We start from the raw sequence: 21,724 nt of genomic DNA on the forward strand, positions 1-21,724 counted from the left end.
GTGGCATAAAAATGATGAGAAAATATACAAAACCTAAATCTAAACAAAAATTATTTGAAACACAAATGATGCATGTTACCCACATGATTGTCGTGAAAGATGCATGTTTGTTTCTTTTTCTGTCAGTAAAATGTCCTGTCCTTTATTGTTATTACACGTAAATACAGGATATTTGTTGTTTATTTTTTAGTAAATATGCTACATAGCACACTGAGAGGTGTGGATATTGCAATATTTACATGAGCATATAGCACAAGTGAAAATGTGTTTATTCTTTTGCATTACACTTTATAAATATATCGTCTCTAAAAATACTTCATATGTATTACACTTAAAAAATTATCTCTCAAAATGCTTCATATATATTACACTTAAAAAATTATCTCTCAAAATGCTTCATATGTATAACAGTTCATAAATTGTCTCACAAAATGCTTTATATGTATTATACTTTATAAATTATTTCTCAAAATGCTTCATATGCATTACACTTTATAAATATATCGTCTCTCAAAATGCTTCATATGTATTATACTTTATAAATTATCTCTCAAAATGCTTCATATGTATTATACTTTATAAATTATCTCTCAAAATGCTTCATATGTATTACACTTTATAAATTATCTCTCAAAATGCTTCATATGTATTACACTTTATAAATTATCTCTCAAAATGCTTCATATGTATTACACTTTATAAAATTATCTCTCAAAATGCTTCATATGTATTACACTTTATAAATTATCTCTCAAAATGCTTCATATGTATTATACTTTATAAATTATCTCTCAAAATGCTTCATATGTATTACACTTCATAAATTATCTCTCAAAATGCTTCATATGTATTACACTTCATAAATTACGGCTCAAAATGCTTCATATGTATTACACTTCATAAATTATCTCCCAAAATGTTTTATATGTATTACACTTTATAAATTATCTCCCAAATGCTTCATATGTATTACACTTCATAAATTATCTCTCAAATGCTTCATATGTATTACACTTCATAAATTACCGCTCAAAATGCTTCATATGTATTACACTTCATAAATTATCTCTAAAAATACTTCATATGTATTACATTTCATAAATTGTCTGTTAAAATGCTTCATATGTATTACATTTATTTTGCAATAAATTATGTGTGGACATCCAATCAAGTCAATAAAACAGTGGGCACAAACAGTGGTACATTAACATCACTGACAGCATGCAACAAAACCTTAGAATACACATAACTTATTGGTGCATACATATAAAACTATGATAAAATTGCATATCTAAGTGACACATATATGACTTGATATAAAGCTACCAGATAATTTTCATCAGTTTCTATGGCACACATGATGGTTAGGAACCAATCTTTAAACACACGATGGCTAGGAACCAATCTTTAACACATAATGGCTAGGAACCAATCTTTAAACACATGTTGATTAGGAACCAATCTATAAACACATTATGGCTAGGAACTAATCTTAAATTAGTAATGGTACAGTACCAATATTTAGCCTATAAACCTGAATGAATCCAAAGTTATTAGTCTTGGACCAGGCCAGTCAGTACTTCTGGTGCAATCTGACCAGAGGTTTTATATTCTAAGGAACTCATTTTTTTTTTGTAATTTGATACTGATTTCCATTATACTTTAAACGGACTGTTCCAAAATTCGAAGGAGTGAAAATTCATTTCACAAAGTCAGCAGGTTAAGGGTTTAAACAGAATGGTACCAGACCTTAATATAATAACATGATTTTGTAGCACAAGAAATAGTGACACAGACTGGTTTACATATATCTCATAGTCTTTTATTTTCAGAGCAGACTGGTTTAAGTAAATTTATTTTAATTGCAAAAACAGTTTACAATTTTTATTCAGTCATTGGTAAATGGGACGAAATGATTTTCAGGGAAAAATCAAATTTAAACATCAATGAAAAGACATTTATAATAAGACATTTATAATTATTTTAAGGAAAAAAAAATGAAATTCATGTATGTGTTTATGAAAAATAAAATAAGACAACCAGTCCACATGAAATACACTTTCATGATTTTAGCAAAACCAGTCTCTTTCCCAAAATTTTTATGAATGACATTTACAGAATTAGTCTACCAAAAATACTTTTGATTATGAACCAAAAAAGTCCATAATGCAATACTGGTCAATGAATGAATGTGTCACAATATATCGACCTAGATTCATGATACTTTGTACTGCGACGTTTAATCAGTACCATAAATTTACAAGACATTCAAGTAACTGAGAGATTATTTTCAACGATAAAGACTCGGTCCTGTGAAACAATGGCATACTGTGAATCGAAACACTTTACACTGGCATAAACACAATATAAATTTGTGAATGGATCTTATTGCAGACTGCATGCGGCATTGTAAGGGAGCAGTGAGCCTTTTCGTTGTGTAGATGAAGGGTGCGATTCAGTGTACGAAGTGCCCTCGACATGCTCGTGACTTTGTTGTGTAGCTAGTCACCTGGAGACGTTATCACGTCGCGAAATACTTGGCTTGTTGCCAAGAAGTTTGTCCAGTTCATGCATGATACCAGATGTTAGTTTCGAAACATACTGAAAAATTAAGTTGATAAATTATTAATCAGTTCAAGATATAAATGATCAGCAATTTTTTTTTTAATAAATGCATATTTTCTATTAAACTTAAATACATGTATACATTTTCATTCAAACATAAAACATTTGTTCAAATTCTTTTTCTGGTATTTTTTTCATTAGTTATTTTAAACAACAGATTTGTAAACAAACTGTTGAGATGTTGGATAAATTTACTAAGAAAATATAATTTAAGATCTTTAATCAATCAAAATTGATATTTCACTTTCAAGTGTGACAATGTCCTTGAATGTGCATGACAGGGGCATGGGTTCTACAAATTAACTAGTACCTTTCAATTGCGCCAAATTTGAAGGAAATCCTTCATAAGGAGCATGCAAATTTGTCTGACATTTCACCTTCAAGTGTGACCTTGTTTGCAGAAAAGCATTCAAAGTATGTAGGATTCATGTAATAGGCACAGTGGACTGACCAACTCAACAAAGAACTTTCAGTGTAACTCCCCCCTTCTCACCACCCATTTCTGTTGTGTGGGTATATTAAGATACATGTTTATTCATTCATTGAGCCTCTAAATAATTAGAAACTCAATTAAGTACATTTTTATTGTAACTTTTTGAACCACAAATGGGCTATGCCAAAATCAAGGTCAAGAAAAAGTTCATCACATAGATTTTGCTTGGAAGGGTTAAATAAATACACAATTCTATGGTTGGAAAATACTAACCTGCAAAGCTTGTATATTCTCGTAAAGTTGATCAACTGTAGATGCCCCCAATAAAACACAGTGTACATTCTCATTCTTTAAACACCATGCTAGAAAATAACACAAATATAACAGTATTCCTGTTATAATATACAGAAAGATTTTCATGCCCATCTTCCTTTATTACATACATGTTTAAAACTAAATTCATATGCATATTAATCTATACCAACCTCCAGGGTTGAATTTAGACAAAACAATTTATTATTTTTTAGTAAAAATTTCAAAATAAAATTGACCGAATAGCAAAAAGTGCAGACCCTGATGAAATGGCACAGATGTTCTGGCTGGTTTTGGCCTGCACTGGTTGCACTGATAGAATTAGTTGCTGCCAGCAAGCTACGGGCTAGTGTCAATGTTATACATTGCGCAAATATGTTACTTGTAAAAGGAGGTATCAGTTCTTGAACTGTTTTCGCAGGCTGGTCTGGATCCATGCTGGTCGCAAACCTATTATGTTGGTTTTGTCATGGCGCAACTCCTTTATCAATTTATATGGATGTCAAAATACTTCTTATGTTTACATTTTGCTACATTTATGGCACATTATTTCACATTAAGCACTACTTTCTTACGGCAACAAACTTCTAACATGCTCTAAAACAATTACTTAAATGTTGTAAATAAAGTTTATGTTTGCCATTTCTAAAGAAGTTAATAAAATTTTCTAAGCATCTGAGGCATAATGTGCCTGTAATAAAGAGTGTAAATCTATACAAATGGTGAAATATACTCAGTTGTATAAGAAATTTCACTGGATATACAATGATCTTGTTTTCATACATATATTATTGTTTTTTAAAAAACTTACCCCAGGTTAAAGGTTAAACATTTTAAGATACAATATACATGTATTACCTATGGCGAGCTGTGACAAAGAACAGCCTAACTTGTCAGCTATCTCAGCAATTTCCCGAAGTTTGGTCTGCTGACGTCTGCCCTCGTCACTCAATATCTTGTCCTTTAACCAGCTATATCCCTGAATATAACATCATATATGTTAAAATGTCCTTTAACCAGCTATATCCCTGAATATAACATCATATATGTTAAAATGTCCTTTAACCAGCTATATCCCTGAATATAACATCATATATGTTAAAATGTCCTTTAACCAGCTATATCCCTGAATATAACATCATATATGTTAAAATGTCCTTTAACCAGCTATATCCCTGAATATAACAGCATATATGTTAAAATGTCCTTTAACCAGCTATATCCCTGAATATAACATCATATATGTTAAAATATCATTTAACCAGCTTTATCCCTGAATATAACATCATATATTTTAACATGTCCATTAACCTGAGCTATATCCCTGAATATAACATCATATATGTTAAAATGTCCTTTAACCTGAGCTATATCCCTAAATATAACAGCATATACGTTAACATTTTTACAGAAATAAACATCATAGCTCAAAAACTTTACCAAATGCGTATGTATAAAATATTGTTGAATGCTGTGTCATTAGGGAAGGCAGAGCATTAATCAATTCATCAGTGTTTATTAAAGTATTATAATTAGCCATGAGGTTGATTTCCGGTTTTCGTTTGAAAGGTATTATGATTGAAATGATATCTGCCATTTGATTTTTTGCATCGAATAACTTCATCTATAAATGTTTAGAAAAACATCATTTGGATTGGGAGAAAATCTAACACGCCTTACTGGGCAAGTTTTATCAACTTTTTTCTCACCAGACCCAAACTTTCACTCACAAATACAAGCAGATGAGACTGAATAAGTTTTTTTCTTTTTCTTCTTAAACAGATTTCATATCCTACTAATATAAGAAATAAATAAAAAAAATCATAAGCCACTACAATATACATAATACATTTTTCTAATAAACTTTCATGGCAGAACAATGCTATCAATCCTGCTCTCTTTCCATAATTAGAAACACAATGTTCTATAATTAGTAACACAATGTTCTATAATTAGTAACACATTAAAATAATTACCTTTAGTGCAGCTCTGGAATATATTGGTATACCATCATCATATTTACCACTGAGAATACCACTTGCTAGAGGTGACCAAATTATAGTCCCTATACCTGTGTTAACAGTGAACATTACATATACTGAACAGTACATATAGTGAACTAAACTTATATATAAATATGTATATTTCTTTCTGACATAGGCTTTTATAAATCATACAAGTTACTAATCCACTTTTATAGTCCCTATACCTGTGTGAATAGTGAACATTACATATACTGAACAGTACATATATAGTGAACAGTACATTAAGGTTAAACATATAAATATATATATATCATGTATATATTTCTTTCTGACCTTGGCTTTTATAAACCATACAAGTTACTAATCCACTTTTTAAATAATTATTAAATGAAAATTTTCATATACCAATATCACAACTGAAATAATATAAACATTGTAATACCTCTACCAGCATGAGAAATGTGTGATAGTTGATAAAAATCTTCATAAGGCGATATGTTCAACTATAATAGTAACACAATTAACAATTAAAAAACCCTGGTGACATCTCTTAAGTTTCTAGCATAACATTTTCAGTGCCTGATTGCAAAACCGTAACCTATCCATAAAAGAACAAGACAGTGATTTTCCTAAATTTTTAAGGGCAGGGAGTGAATAAGGATCTTTATGTTCAAATATTTGTTTTTTATATTCAAATATTTTCTAATATTTGTTTTCCTGAGGTGTTGTTCTTGAATACTTGAATAAAATTCCCAACCCTATAATTTTTAGTTATAGAATCGACACTCTAAGTACAACATTAAGTATATTTTTACATGAAATCTGTACCTATCTTATGGTATAGCTCTGGCATTTGTGTCTCCACTTTCTCTCTCTGGAACAGATGATACTCTGTCTGTTCTGCTATTGGTGGAATCAGATTAAATTGTCGGGCTACAGAATATGCCTCCTGTAATATACATTTGAGTCGCGTCACGACAAAACCAACATAATGCGTTTGCGACCAGCATGGATCCAGACCAGCCTGCGCATCCGCGCAGTCTGATCAGGATCCATGCTGTTTGCTATCAGTTTCTCTACTTGTAATAGGGTTTGTAAGCGAAGAGCATGGATTCTGATCAGACTGCGTGGATGCCCAGGCTGGTCTGGATCCATTTTTGTCGCAAACGCATTACGTTGGTTTTGACATGACGCAGCTCATATATTAACACATTAACATTCAGAATAATCCACAGTTTTACAGTATTACATGAGTGTGTTATACTGATACAATGCACACTTATATGAAGTGTTATATAATCAAAACAGAGTCATATGTCTTAAAGGACACAATATTTACTTGAATATAAAAAATCATTTATTTTGATTTTTTCTCTGTAATTACTTTGTTTAAAAGGATTGTAATCCTAGCTGTAGAAAGGTAAATATGTAGCCTGCTTTCAACACTGCTACAGTGATATATAATACCATTCTATAGCAACCAATTCATTCATTATTTACAAAATCAATGTGGCTTTTCCAGGACAAGAATTTCACTTGCCCAGTTTCATATATTAAAAGATAAATTGTAAATAATGGTGAAGACATGGTGCTTGTAAAAGATTTCAAAATATTATAAAAAGACGAATTTTGTCATATAGAGAAAATGAAACATTTTAAAACAAATTAAATGATCGTTTTTGGTAACAATTCTATTGATTACAACCCTAAATATTATAGATCTAGCAAAATATGTTATGTGTTACCATGATTTCAGTTGGGCTCCATCTGGACGTTCCCCAGTACATAGCCCAGCCTTGATTGATACAGTGGGTGAAAGCTCTTACGGTTTCTGAAAAATTTACGAAATATCAAAATCATTTAGAAGTCTGTAATGAAATAAAACATTAATCATTTAATTGATATTGAGGAGAATAAATTATAAACCAACAATAAAAGAAATTATCAAGCATTTTCCATATTTAATTAGGCTAACTCAACAAACTATCTGTGGGGTCTTACAAAATATTGTGGGTAAGTTTGTACAAATGAAAATAAAAATATCTTAATATAAACAAGCAATTATCATAGTATTGCAAGCAATCCATAAGTCCCCTACCGGATGGAACCCCATCAACATTCTGAAGGGCCATTGGCCATTCACTAATGTTTTTATAGTAAATTCGTTGGAAAAGTTCTTTAAAAGTGATCACAGGAAACAGTTTTGTTGAAAAGACAGACGGACTGAAGGACACTCTAAATTTAATATTTGAAACATCCGTTACCAAAATATAACAATTTAAAAAGCAAAATTCTTAAAGAGGAGATAACTCTGGAATTAAAGATGCAATTTCATAAAAAATTTCAGCTCTTTTTGACTAATCACAAATATTGTTATATTTGCCATGTTTTAAGCCTATTTGTTGCCAAGGCAACCAATATTTTTTCAAAATAAGAAGAACAGATAAGACATGCATAATCTCAAGACTGCCATCTACCCATATATCAAGTTTCATAAAAATATTTCCAGTACTTTTTAAGTTATCACTGGATTCAGTTTATGTGTAAAATTTGCCATACTTTCAGTCTATGTGTTGCCATAGCAACCAGAATTTTCAAAGAAAAAGATGTGCATAATCTCCAGACTGCCATCTACACATATTACAAGTTTCATAAAGATACTATCACTTTTTGCGTTAACACTGGATCCAGTTTATGTGTAAAATTGCAATATTTTCAGTCTATTTGTTGCCATAGCAACCAGAATTTTCAACATAGGAATTAAAGAAAAAGACATGCATAATCTCCAGACTACCATCTACCCATATTTTAAGTTTCATAAAAATATTTCCAGTACTTTTTGCGTTATCACTGGATCCAGTTTATGTGTAAAATTTGCCATATTTTCAGCCTATTTGTTGCCATAGCAACCAGAATTTTCAACATAGGAAGAAAAGAAAAAGACGTGCATAATCTCCATACTGCCATCTATCCATATATCAAGTTTCATAAAAATATTTTCAGTACTTTTCAAGTTATCGCGGGATCCAGTTTTGTGGACGGACGGACTGACGGACTGACAGACGGACGGACGGACAGACAGACAGACGGACGGACGGACAGACGGACGGAGGGTAAACCTAAAGTCCGGAGAGACTAATAAAGTTTTAAGCTTTAACTGCTGAAATGTACAATTTAAAAAATTCAGAACTGTTCAATTTCCTATTTTCATATCAATATGGTGAAAAATGACTATTAAATGCACATGCATCAAATATATGAATAGAATGGCAGTGTGGCCCAGTGGTTAATGCACCAGACTAATAATCTAAGGATTGCTGACTGCGTGAGTTAAAACCCTGTCAGGGGCAAGCCGTTGTTTCCTTGAGCAACAAACTTCACACTCATTGCTAAGTACTGGTTGGTTCCAGGCATATCTCCAAAAGTATTTCAATAACCTTACAGCTTTCAACACAATCAAACTAAAATAAATTTGTATAAACTTCATAAATGAATTTGAATAAAATACTCCCTAGTAAAATATTGATACCTTCCATAGGAGTGTGAACATCTGGTTTGTTGGCAAATACAACATCCACATATTCTAACTGTAGTCTCTCTAATGATGCTTTCAACCCTGTAATTATAAAAATACAAAAATCATTCTGTTACACTCCATTGTGTGAAAGTCACTATAAAAGTTTTTGTCAGTTTTAAGTCAGCCGTTACGTAGAAAATAAAAATGTCTTCAGATATATTTGAATAAACTTTCATAACACATGTACATGTATATATTTAGTGGACATTTGTCTTTAAAATATCGTTTTTTCAACACTGGTTATTTAAAATTTTGTGAATTATAAAAACTTTACCTCTTAATACTAACAGAGTAAGAAAATTTTGATAAGTTATAGGTAATGTTTGTGGACAGTAAGTGTCTTAGGTAAGGTTAATTCTCTAATAACAATTCTACTCTATTTAAACAATGATGTTTTCATAAAAAATTAAAAATGAAGGCATGACGCTGCTTTACATTTGTGAAGGACAGATACGACAAATCCGGAACACTTATTAACTACAATGAATATAAATTATTAGAATATACCTTCTATAATGTGCTTTCTTGAGAGTCCCTTCTCTGTTTCCGCTCTAAAAATAAAGGTAAGTAAACATCTTAATTACAAACCTACTCTGACCAATACAATATATTAAAATTTAATAATTAAATTTACAAATTGTTTTAAAATTTCAACCAAAAGACTTGCAACATTTTTCACTCAAAACGGACTAAAAATAGCATTAAAATTGATTTCTCATTTATTTCAGAGGATATCTCTGATTTTATTTTGCATATATTTTTGTTTTCAGTACCCTAATTGATCTATGTAAGACATTTAAAAAAAAAAAAAATATTTAGAACTCAGTGGAGTTCCATTAAGACACAAGATCTTAAATATATGGGTTTTTTTTAGAATATACTACTTAAAATATAGCATTTAAACTAGATAATAGGAGAAAGTTAATCTTTGGCTCTATCATATGACAAAGAATTTTATACAAACAGATACAAGTTATATGCACCTACACAATGCTTTGTCTGTCTAGGTGTGTTGTAAAGACAAGCTGATACTGTAATATGTAAAACTTAAAGGATCACTTGGAGCACTTGAACCATAGCCTGCCGGAACCAGAAGTGATAAATGTTAGCTACACCAGTCTGACCAAGTTCTATATTCATTACTGGTGGCTGACCAACTTCAAATCTTTCATCTTGATATCCCCAAAATTGCTAATTCATAGCTCCAAAAAATGAAAGCTTGACGAGTCTTTTTAAGAAATTTTGCAAGTTGGAGGTTAACCACTTCTCACAGGTAGCCATGTCATGATGATACAAAATGTAATTGTAATTGCTTAGGCTGCACATCTTAACATTTTAAGAAATTATCACTATGTTTGTAATGATACAAATGTCCAGTACCAATCATAAATCTAAACCAGTTTCATTTCATCACCTCAGACACAAGTGCATATCTACATTAAAATTTTGTATATAATTAGTTTTAACCAAAAAAAATCTATATATCTTAGGTAAATTGTAATCACTTACTTCCCACCCCAGTATATCTTGGAAGATACAATGTAGCTGGAGCGTCTGAAATATTAGAAAGAAATTAACATTGTAATTTATATTCAAATTACTGGGAAATCTGTTTAAAACAGTTGTCACAATTGTTAAAGAAAGAACCTGTGAAAACAATATACCCTTTTGACCTAATACCAACTATAAGAACTACCAACTATAAGAACTAATACATTCTGACTTCACAAGCAGAAATCTTAATAATTATTTTAAAAATAGGCAAGCATCAATGTGTTTTTATCTTTTGTTCAACTTTTTTTTAGAGGGAGATGGTGAAGATTAAAGTCAAAATCCTATGATTCAGTTTTATTTTGCATATCTTTTTATTTTAAGTGCCCTAATTGATCTTATAATGTATGAAATTTATTGTTTGGGGGTTGTAAGGCCTGACAGTGGAGTAAGAGGAATGGACAGTCACCTGACAATTTCTTATCAAAGTTCACAAATTTTGTACATGTGATTCGTAATTCTCTTATAACCTTCACTCTAAGATATAACAACAAAACACATATATATCAAATTTACTGTTTAATTCAAATGAACAATAATTCATCTACTTGAACTTAATGAATCATTAAAAGATCAAACATAATAAGGCATACAATGGGATAGAATTACCTACTACCCTATATACATTGTATATAACTGAATTATTTGTCTAAATGGCATCTGGACATCAGGAGAAAATCATTTACAGGTGTTGATGTACAACTTATATCTTTAGATAATAGATGTAGTAATCACATTACTCAAAACCAATCTATCTAGATGTAGCTAAACTTGTGCCAACTTGTAACAGACAGGCCTAGCAGTGCCAAGTAATTAATAAATCACCTCTCATGTCATGACATGTGACCATATAATCTACTGTAATATCAATCTCAACACGGAGACATATATTTTAGCTAGAAATTGACATAGCACTAATACCTAGACTTAAAATCAACTTTCCATTTGTCAATCAATCGATCAATCAATCAAATTAATCAAATCAACCAACCAAAATACCAATCAAATTCTATCAATCAATCAATCAATCAACCAACCAACCAAAATACCAATCAAATTCTATCAATCAATCACTCAATCAATCAATCAATCAAACAAACAAACTGAAAACTGATGTTTCAAAAGCTTTGAACCCAAAATTAAGCTTAATAACCTAAATTTTAAATAATTTAATTTTCCCCTCATATTTTTATATTACAAAATTTATATTTACAAATCTGAATTACTTTGTTACTGTATTTTTTTTTAAACATGGACAAGTAATAGAATAATCTTATGACCTATTTCATAAGGCTTTGTGTGCTTCGGCCAAGGGTAATGGGTTCAAGTTCTACAAGGATTTTCATAATTTTTCCTTAACTCAAAAGCTTTCTAGAAATTGACAAATCACTAATACCTAGATTTTAAATTGACATCAACTTTTCATGTGTCAATCAAGCGATTGACAAGCTAGCAATTAAATTAATAAGTAAAAAGCTAACCATAAATGTATTATCATTTAAATTATACATATGCCATACCTCCATGATTTCTTCTGTAAGATTTTACCCAGGACGATCTCGGCTCTGAAATGACAAATACTTACATTGGCTGAATAAATTAACACTACTGGATCAACATTAAAACAGAACTTGTAGGTACAGTAACAACAACATATATACCAACTGTGACCACACAAAAAAAAACACGACCTCAAATCAATACTGACAATAATAATCACATTAACAACTCAACACAACTCAGTTTTACTGGTGTGGTGTCTTCTTAGTCCCTCAACACCTAGCTTTGGATCAGCAATCATTTTTACCGTCTGATTAAGTAAGTGATGAAAAAAATGAACACAGTGCTTTATTTCTCAAGGTCATATGATTCTGATGAGTACTTCTCTATATTACAAAGCTAAAACATGGCTTTCACTTAAGTTATCAGTAACAAATACACAGCAATCTGACAACTACAGTTAACTGTAAAAACAACAATTTCGTAAAAAAAATATTTAAATTTAATCGTCTAAAAAATTGTTGAAACCTTTAAGAAAAATCCAAAGCATATGAATAATTATCTAAATTACCAGTTGTTCACTGTGAAAGAACAAATTTTTAGCCACTAAATAACTTTTCCTTGTTGATTATCTACAAAATGATATTTTCTATAAAGCAATGTGATGGCACACAATAACTAGGAAGTTTTGACATTTTCTAAATAATTCTGTAAAAACGAAAACTTCTGAAAGATTGTGTTAGTTTTTCAAAAAAACAAGAGTTATTTTGTTAAACATGCTTTTACAAAGACTGTTAAAATTCAATCCCATTATCAGAGAAGATCTGAGATAAATAATATTAAACTAAAGATAAGAAGAAGCTTTGCCAAGTCATACTGTTTTCAGTCTTTCCAAAGAGAGATGATTCCAAAAATTATATGTACATGTATAGATGTGAGTGAAGGAGAGGTAATAGAAATAACTTGTTAAAACATGCTTAAATAATCACATAGTTTCAATGACCCCCGAGTCAGACAAGAGGGCCATGATGGCCCAAAGGTCGCTCACCTGTATGTAGGCAGGGGTGTGGAAATTTGATTTTTTTCCACTTGCCCACGGACAAGTTGGACTGAAATTTCTACTTGTCCGCAGCTGAAGTTGACTTGCCCAAATAAACAGTGAAAAACAGGTTTATTTCAATGGCTTTATTAGACAAACATTTTTTCTAAACATTTTCATAACTACTACCATGTTTGTACAGTTATAAATGAACAATTATAAAAGAGTTGAAAGCAAACATTATTTAAACAGAACTGTTTTATTGTGTATGTGAACATATTGTCAATAGAATCATGGTAAACATGCTATAGACTAGAACATTCTGTTAAACACATCCTGGGTTACATTAAGGCACAGGCGTTAGTTGGGTTATCAGTCATATTTTTCAGTTTTTCCCTTGCAATGTCTTCCCCACCTAGGGTTTTCACAATTTCACTTAACATGGGCTGTATGCTATCCATCTCAATAGTTGCCTGGGTAGATGTGGAGGCTATGCTTTCAGAGGTCAAAGTGGCTGATTTTTGTGGTGGCTTATGACGTATGTGTCTATGACCAGACTTAAGCCATTCTTCAACAGAAGGTAAAGGGTCAAACATGGAGAAATCTGGACCAGAGACAACAATTCTCATTTGACTCTGCAGGTTTTCTTGGGTAAGGCGAGTTCTAAGATGACTCTTGACAAGATTCATTGGAGAAAAAGGCATCTCACAAGCAACAGTGGAGGGAGAAATTGTGAGCAAAAGCTGCAGCAAAGCACTGATGTGTTTAACAGAATCTTCCTTTCTTTGCAGTATGGACGTATATACTGCAAGGGGTGATAAGTTCTATGCAAAAATACCTGATTAGAGGAGACCTCTTCCTCTGTTAACAAATCATTACAGTGCTCACACAGCAGTTTAATTACCTTACAACCATATGTGCTAAGCTCAGTAAGTGAACTCGACCAATTTCTGAAGTCAAATACCCTGTACAGATTTAATTGAGGGTTCTCAAGATCCTTAAATCTTTCTAGAACATATTGACTGATTTTATCAAATAAACAGTGAATGTCATTGTCATCTTTGAAGTCACTAAGAGACCCATTCAGTTTAAATTTACCATCAAACAGGGATGTTTCAGGATCATACAAGCTGTAGAATTTGGACAAGTGTTCACCTGGTTCATTGGTCATTGCATGCAAACACATGTACAATGTATCTACAACTTCCTTCACCTCAAACATCAACAAATCTTTATTTTGAAACAAGACTGAAGTTTTGGTTATGGCTGTAAGCACATCTAGCATGACATAAATGTATTTAACAAATTTTACACTTTTAAGATCAGTTAAAATTGCTTTAGCTTGTCCTAGCTCATTTGCCCTATTAGATGTTTCAAGAATTTGCTCCATGTGTGTGACTGTAACATTAATATCCTGACAGACTGCTTCTAATGCACGCAGCTTGGAAGAAACCCACCTAATTGCCTTAATTTCAGTGTGCATCTTTAAGCTTTCATCAAGAAAAGAAGCAAGCTTTTTCAATTCTTCTCTCCTCTTGGGAGAAAAAGAATAAAATTTACAGATTCTCTTAAGAGTTTCCTCAAATTTTTTCAAATACCCCACTTGCTTAACTGCATCTAAGACACCTAGTTCAAGTGTATGTGCCACACAGTGTGTTACAATAACATTGTTATCAACTGCATCACTCAGCTTTTTCGCAACACCATTCTTTGCACCTAAATTAACTGCAGCTCCATCAAGATTTACACACACCAATTTTGAATTTTCATTAGACAGATTATCAATATCAATGTTGCACTTCAATAAACCCCTTTTAATAGCATCAACAACACCGTCAGCCCTTGCATTTTCTAGATTCTCAATACTGGCAATGGATGTAACCGGCTCATATGTTTCAGGGTGTACATAGCGTAACAAAATGCCTTCCTGATCTATTACAGAAGAGTCAGTGCTTGAGTCACTCATGATAGAAAAGTACCTAACATTTTTTAAGTTTGCTTTTGTTTCATTTAATAGTACATTTGAAATGGAATTCTGGAATACTACACAGGTATCTCTAGATAAGTGATCATTTCCTAATTCAGCCCCATTTTTCTTTTGCACTTCACAGAGAAAAGGATAGTCACTGTAAGGGCGATTGTGCTTTATAACAGCATAAGCAGTATTAAACAGCTTTTTGTATCTCTCTATTTCATGCATTTCAACTTTAGATATAGACTTTTGTATGGGTCCTTGTTTACTTGGTTTTTGCTTGAACTCGGACTTGGACACACATGAAATATGTTTAGATGATATTTGATGAGATGAAAGAGTGTCCTTTCTTATTAATGTGGCGGCAGACTTCCCTACGTACATGGCCGAGGTCGTATCCGCCGTTTGCGGGAACATTCTACAAATATGACAAAAAAGTTTGTCCGAATGATCATCCTTTCTTAGCCAAGAAAAATCGTTAAACCAGCTATCTTTAAACACACGCATGCGTTTACGGTCATATTCCTTGTCTCTTTGGGCTTTAGATTTACGCTTTTCTGGTTCTTTGGGTGTTTCAGGCAGCTTTGCACCACCAGAACGAACGACAAATTTGTCCATTTCGTACCAAAATAACTTTACAACGCGACCTTCATAATGGGCATTATTTACTAAAGCACCGGTTGGTTGCCTCGATACGACCTATTCCAAGAATAGCGAGAGGCCTCATACGGGGGAAAATAGCATTTATTTACATCGATTTATTCATGCTGCGGGAGGTAGTTTATAATTTAATTTTACGCATATTAAATACGGATTAAACATTATTGGGATAAAAATTAACGTTCGTTATCAATTTTATGTAAGAATTTTGGCATTTTGCTTTAATTTTCTGGCTCAGAAATTCACTTGCCCGCGGACAACCGCTACGTGAAAATCTACTTGTCCGCCGGCAAAAAGTCCCGAGTCGGGCAAGTCGGGCATAGTAATTCCGCACCCCTGATGTAGGCCCCCGGAGCGGGGCCAGTTTAAACCCCAGGGCTTTTATTTGAACAAACTTGGAAGACACCTATAAGACACCTATAAGAAGACGTTTCATGATGTACACACTTATAATGAAAAACAATGATCTGCCCTCCCCTACCCCCGGCAGGGCCAATTTTAACCAAGGGCTTTTATTTGAACAAACTTGGTAGACACCCATAAGAAGATGTTTCATGCTAAACATCTAAGCTGTAGCTCATTGTGTTTTTTTTAAAGAAGATTTTTTAAGTTTTTACTATACACATATAGTTAAAAACAATGACACCCCTGGGGCAGGGCCAGTTTTGACCCCAGGGCTTTTATTTGAACAAACTTTGTAGACACTCACTAGAAGATGTTTCATGCTTAATATCTTAACTCTAGCTATTTAGGTTTTTTCAAAGAATACTTTTTAAGTTTTTGATATACACATATATAAGGAAAATCAATGACCCCCGGGGCGGGCCAATTTTGACCCCAGGGCTCTTATTTGAACAAACTTGGTAGACACCTATTAGAACATGTTTCATGCTAAATATCTTAGCTCTAGCTCTTTGAGTTCTTTAAAAGAAGATTTTTTAAGTTTTTACTATATACATGTACATATAGAAAAAATCAATGACCCCCTGGGGCGGGCCAATTTTGACCCCAAGGCTTTTATTTGAACAAACTTGGTAGACACCCATTAGAACATGTTTGATGCTAAATATCTTAGCTCTAGCTCTTTGAGTTCTTTAAAAGAAGATTTTTTAAGTTTTTACAATATACATATAGGGAAAATCAATGACCCCCTGGGCGGGGCCAATTTTGACCCAGGGCTGTTATTTGAACAAACTTGGTAGACACCCATTAGAACATGTTTCATGCTAAATACCTTAGCTCTAGCTCTTGAAGTTCTTTAAAAGAAGATATTTAAAGTTTTTACTATATACATATAGGGAAAATCAATGACCCCCTGGGGCGGAGCCAATTTTGACCCCAGGGCTTTTATTTGAACAAACTTGGTAGACACCCATTAGAACATGTTTCATGCTAAATATCTTAGCTCTAGCTCTTTTGGTTCTTTAAAAGAAGATTTTTTTAAGTTTTTACTATATACATATAGGTAAAACCAATGAGCCCCTGGGGCGGGGCAATTTTGACCCCAGGGCTTTTATTTGAACAAACTTGGTAGACAACCATTAGAACATGCTTCATGCTAAATATCTTAGCTCTAGCTCCATGAGTTCTTTAAGAGAAGATTTTTAAATTTTTACTATATGCATACAGGGAAAATCAATGACCCCCTGGGGCGAGGCCAATTTTGACCCCAGGGCTTTTATTTGAACAAACTTGGTAGACACTCATTAGAAGATGTTTCATGCTAAATATCTTAGCTCTAGCTCTTTGGGTTCTTTAAAAAAAGATTTTTTAAGTTTTTACTATATGCATATAGGGAAAATCAATGACACCCTGGGGCGGGGCCGATTTTGACCCCAGGGCTTTTATTTGAACAATCTTGGTAGACACTCACTAGAAGATGTTTCATGCCAAATATCTAAGCTCTAGCTCTTCGGGTTCTTTAAACGGAGATTTTTTAAGTTTTTACTAAATGCATATAGGGAAAATCAATGACCCCCTGGGGCGGGGCCAATTTTGACCCCAGGGCTTTTATTTGAACAAACTTGGTAGACACCCATTAGAACATGTTTCATGCTAAATATCTTAGCTCTAGCTCTTTGAGTTCCTTAAAAGAAGATTTTTTAAGTTTTTACTATATACATATAGGGAAAATCAATGACCCCCTGGGGCGGGGCCAATTTTGACCCCAGGGCTTTTATTTGAACAATCTTCGTACACACTCACTAGAAGATGTTTCATGCGAAATATCTAAGCTCTAGCTCTTTTGGTTTTTTAAAAGAAGATATTTTAAGTTTTTTTCTTTTGGTTGCCATGGCAACCAGAGTTCTGCATGGAATTAAATTCTTTGAACAATTTTTAAAGGTGACCACCAAAGGAACATTCCTGTGAAGTTTGGATGAAATTGGCTTAGTGGTTTATGAGGAGATGTCATTTAAAGTAAAAGTTTACGGACGGACGGATGACGGACGGACGACGGACGAAAAGCGATCACAAAAGCTCACCCTGTCACTTTGTGACAGGTGAGCTAAAAAATAAAACCACTACTGCTTAAAACAGCCTTGTTTATTTACAAAATTTAATGTCTACCCAATTTCTTGTCTTTCTTTAACAGTCTGAAGAGGTAAATTTTGTGAACAGTCAACTAAATACACTTACACCGAATTAAGAATATTTTGGGTTTTTCCCCAGCTTATGTTGGGGTACAAACAAACTTTTACAGTAACAGCTTCGGAAAACTGTAAGGCGCAGCAGGTTGGCTATTGATTGATTTTCTTTAGACCGGGCGGTCAAGGATAACCTACGAAAGTGCAAGCACTTATTTCCAGTAGGGTCCTTACCTCAGCAGACACTAGAGACAGCTATGAGATACAAGGAAATCCGGGAACCCGTCCCTAGCTCTTATTGAATAGATTCCTTGGTTCTTTTACATGCCCAGTGTATAGCACTGATACATGCGAGGATTACCTGGGTTTCATACCAGTAAACCTCTAGTTAATTTATTGCTGTGACTCGTTAGTGCACCGTGAAGCTATAATGGTAAAAGTTTGTTTGCCAAGTTCCAGATAATATCTATTTACATACACCCTTTAATCTATAATTTCTTTTAAATCAGTATTTTGGCTTCTCACCAGTTGTATTAAAGGGACTCCATTGAGGTTTATTGACAAGATGGGACTGGAAATATATTGTTTTATTGTTAATAAATGTATTGTTTATTGTTTTTATATAACATTTCATGTCGGTTCTAGCCAATAACTTGTTTTCAAAATTTCAGATCATATACTCCATTCTTTCGTATTAATTAGTCTTTAATTGTGAAAACTGTGAAAAATGACACAAAATTGAAAAGTCTTCACTTAAATGCTTTTATCTGACAATCTGAGTAACAATCATAAAAGAAATGATTTTCAATTTAATTAGGAGTATATTTCTTCAAAACTTTCCCATATATTTCTGTTTTATTAAGTGCCCTAGTTGCTCTTTGCAAAAATTTCAAATTTTTATGTTTACAGTTTTTAGACTTTTGGACATCAGTGGTGATGGAACCTCAGTGGAGTTCCTTTAAGGATATTAATTTAAAGAAAATGTGTCTTAAGCTAAACTTGTGACACAAAGATCCATCTATGGACCATGTGTTTTTCCAGTATTTTTAATTAAAAGCAGGCACCTTGTTCAGAACAGAATTAAAGCTGGAGGATTAGGATTATAGACTAGTGCAAAGCACTTTGTCAAGTTAGTGCAGTAATGGGTTAAGTCCTTTATTTTACAGGAGTTAACCAGTTATTGCACTAAGGTGACAACTTTAATAACATACCTTCAAGATTTCACCGACAATCTTAATGTATCAAATCTGTATACAATTAATACATTGATTTTGTATAAAATAGTTTTCAAAATTATCTTGGATTTAAAAAAAAAACAAGATTGCATTTGAGAAAAATGCTATGCCACCGCAATGTTCAAATTTCATAGCTGTACATCAAAGGACAAGAAAGTAGGTCACATCATCAAAATCTAGGTCACCTGATATCAAAGTTCAATTTTACAACTAAAACTGTGCACATGGTCAAAATGTCATTGCTGTACATTAAAGGACAAGAAAGTAGGTCACTGTCCCCTTGGGCAAGGCATAATTTTGACCCAAGGGTTTAATTCAAAACAATCTTGATACAGGTCCACCAAACAACATTTCAAGTCAAATATCTAAGCTATAGCTTTCTCCCATTCAGAAAACATTTGTTTTATTTTCTGTTTTACTATGTGTACATAATGAGAATCACTTCCCCCGGGCAGGGCCAATTTTGACACCAGGGGAAAAATTTGAACAACTTTGGTAGAGGACCTATAAATGATATATATATATCAAACATCAAAGCTCTATGCCTTGTACCTTCAGACAAAAATATTTTTTTATTTTTCACTATATGTACATAATGAACATCAATGACCCCCGGGCAGAACCAATTTTGACCCCAGGGCTATAATTTTAACAATCTTGCAAGAGGTTCACTACACAATGTTTCATGCAAAATATCTTAACTCTAGCCTTTGTAAATTTAGAGAAGATGATTTTTTAAGTTTTTACTATATACATATAAGGAAAACATATGGCCCCGGGGCGGGGCTAATTTTGACACAAGAGGCTAAAATTGAATAACTTTTGTAGAGTACCTTAAGATGATATTATTTAACAAATATTAAAGCTCTACGCCTTGTACCTTCAGACAATAAGATTTTTTGATTTTTTACTATATGTATATATTGAAATCAATGACCCCAGGGCGGGGGACAATTTGACCCCAGGGCTATAATTTGAACAATCTTGCTAGAGGTTAACACAATGTTTCATGCAAAATATCTAACCTCTAGCATTTGTCAATTGCTAGAAGAATTTTTTTGAAGTTTTTACTATATACATATAATATAGCATAATGGAAAACCAATGACCACCGGGGCGGGGCCGATTTTGACCCCAGGGCTATAATTTAAACAATCTGGGTAGAGGTCTACCAGACAATGCCTTATGCAAAATATCTAAGCTCTAGGCCTTTTGGGTCTTTACAAGGTGTTTTAAGCTTTTTCTATATGTACATATAGTGAAAATCAATGACCCCGGGGCGGGGCCGATTTTGACCCAAGGGCTATAATTTGAACAATCATTGTAAGGGTCTACCAGACGATGCCTTATGCAAAATATCTAAGCTCTAGGCCTTTTGGGTCTTTACAAGGAGGTATTTTAAGTTTTTACTATAATTATGTACATAGTGAAAATCAATGACCCCCGGGGAGGGGCCAATTTTGACCCCAGGGCTATAATTTGAACAATCTTGTTAGAGGTCTACCAGACAATGCCTTATGCAAAATATCTAAGCTCTAGGCCTTTTGGGTCTTTACAAGAAGATTTTTTAAATTTATTCTTATAATTCCTTTTGGTTGCCATGGCAACCAGATTTCTGCATGGAATTAAATTCTTTTGAACAACTTTGGAAGCCCTTCACCCAAGGAACAATCCTGCCAAGTTTGGTTGAAATTGGACCAGTGGTTTTTCACAAGAAGATTTTTTAAGTTCACTATATAATCTATATAACACACGCACAAACACACACACAAACACACACACACACAGGTGAATCGCTATATGCCACCGCATCGCAGATGCTGCGGTGGCATAAAAAACCCTCTTTTGCTATTCTTTGTAGACAATATATTACAACTATACAAGGCTATTCTAAACAGTATATGAGTATTGCCAAACATGCAGCTGGCCCCACATGGCTTACCTCATAGCAATCTGGTCAGTGAAATGAATTCTGTAAGGCAAAAATTATACAACAACGTTCTTATTGGCCTATAATTTATAAACAACTGGACAATGTTGGCCACTTTAATGGTGAGGCAAAATATATACAACAATATAATGTTCTTATTGGCCTATAATTTATAAACAACTGGACAATGTTGGCCACTTTAATGGTGAGGCAAAAATTATACAATAACGTTCTTATTGGCTGATAATTTGCAAACAACCAGACAATGTTGGCCACTTAATGGTGGAGCAAAAAATTATACATAACGTTCTTATTGGCTG

General features: G+C 33.0%; 1 protein-coding gene across 1 annotated transcript; it reads right to left on the minus strand.

Annotated features, from left to right (window-relative positions):
• Nucleotides 1-535: 535 nt before the first annotated feature.
• Nucleotides 536-21,446, minus strand: LOC132721218 (voltage-gated potassium channel subunit beta-2-like; the record flags this gene model as incomplete). Its single annotated transcript, XM_060705483.1, is given in 11 exon segments — nt 536-2,601; nt 3,332-3,420; nt 4,229-4,349; nt 5,347-5,441; nt 6,184-6,304; nt 7,101-7,186; nt 8,885-8,971; nt 9,440-9,483; nt 10,442-10,486; nt 12,004-12,048; nt 21,417-21,446. Coding segments are annotated over 11 exon segments (859 nt in total), but the record flags the coding sequence as incomplete, so codon positions are not given.
• Between the last annotated feature and the right edge of the window lie 278 nt (nt 21,447-21,724).

Source organism: Ruditapes philippinarum, unplaced genomic scaffold (genome assembly GCF_026571515.1).
Source record: "Ruditapes philippinarum isolate M1 unplaced genomic scaffold, ASM2657151v2 ctg6753_1_1_1_1, whole genome shotgun sequence".
Classification (NCBI taxonomy): domain Eukaryota; kingdom Metazoa; phylum Mollusca; class Bivalvia; order Venerida; family Veneridae; genus Ruditapes; species Ruditapes philippinarum.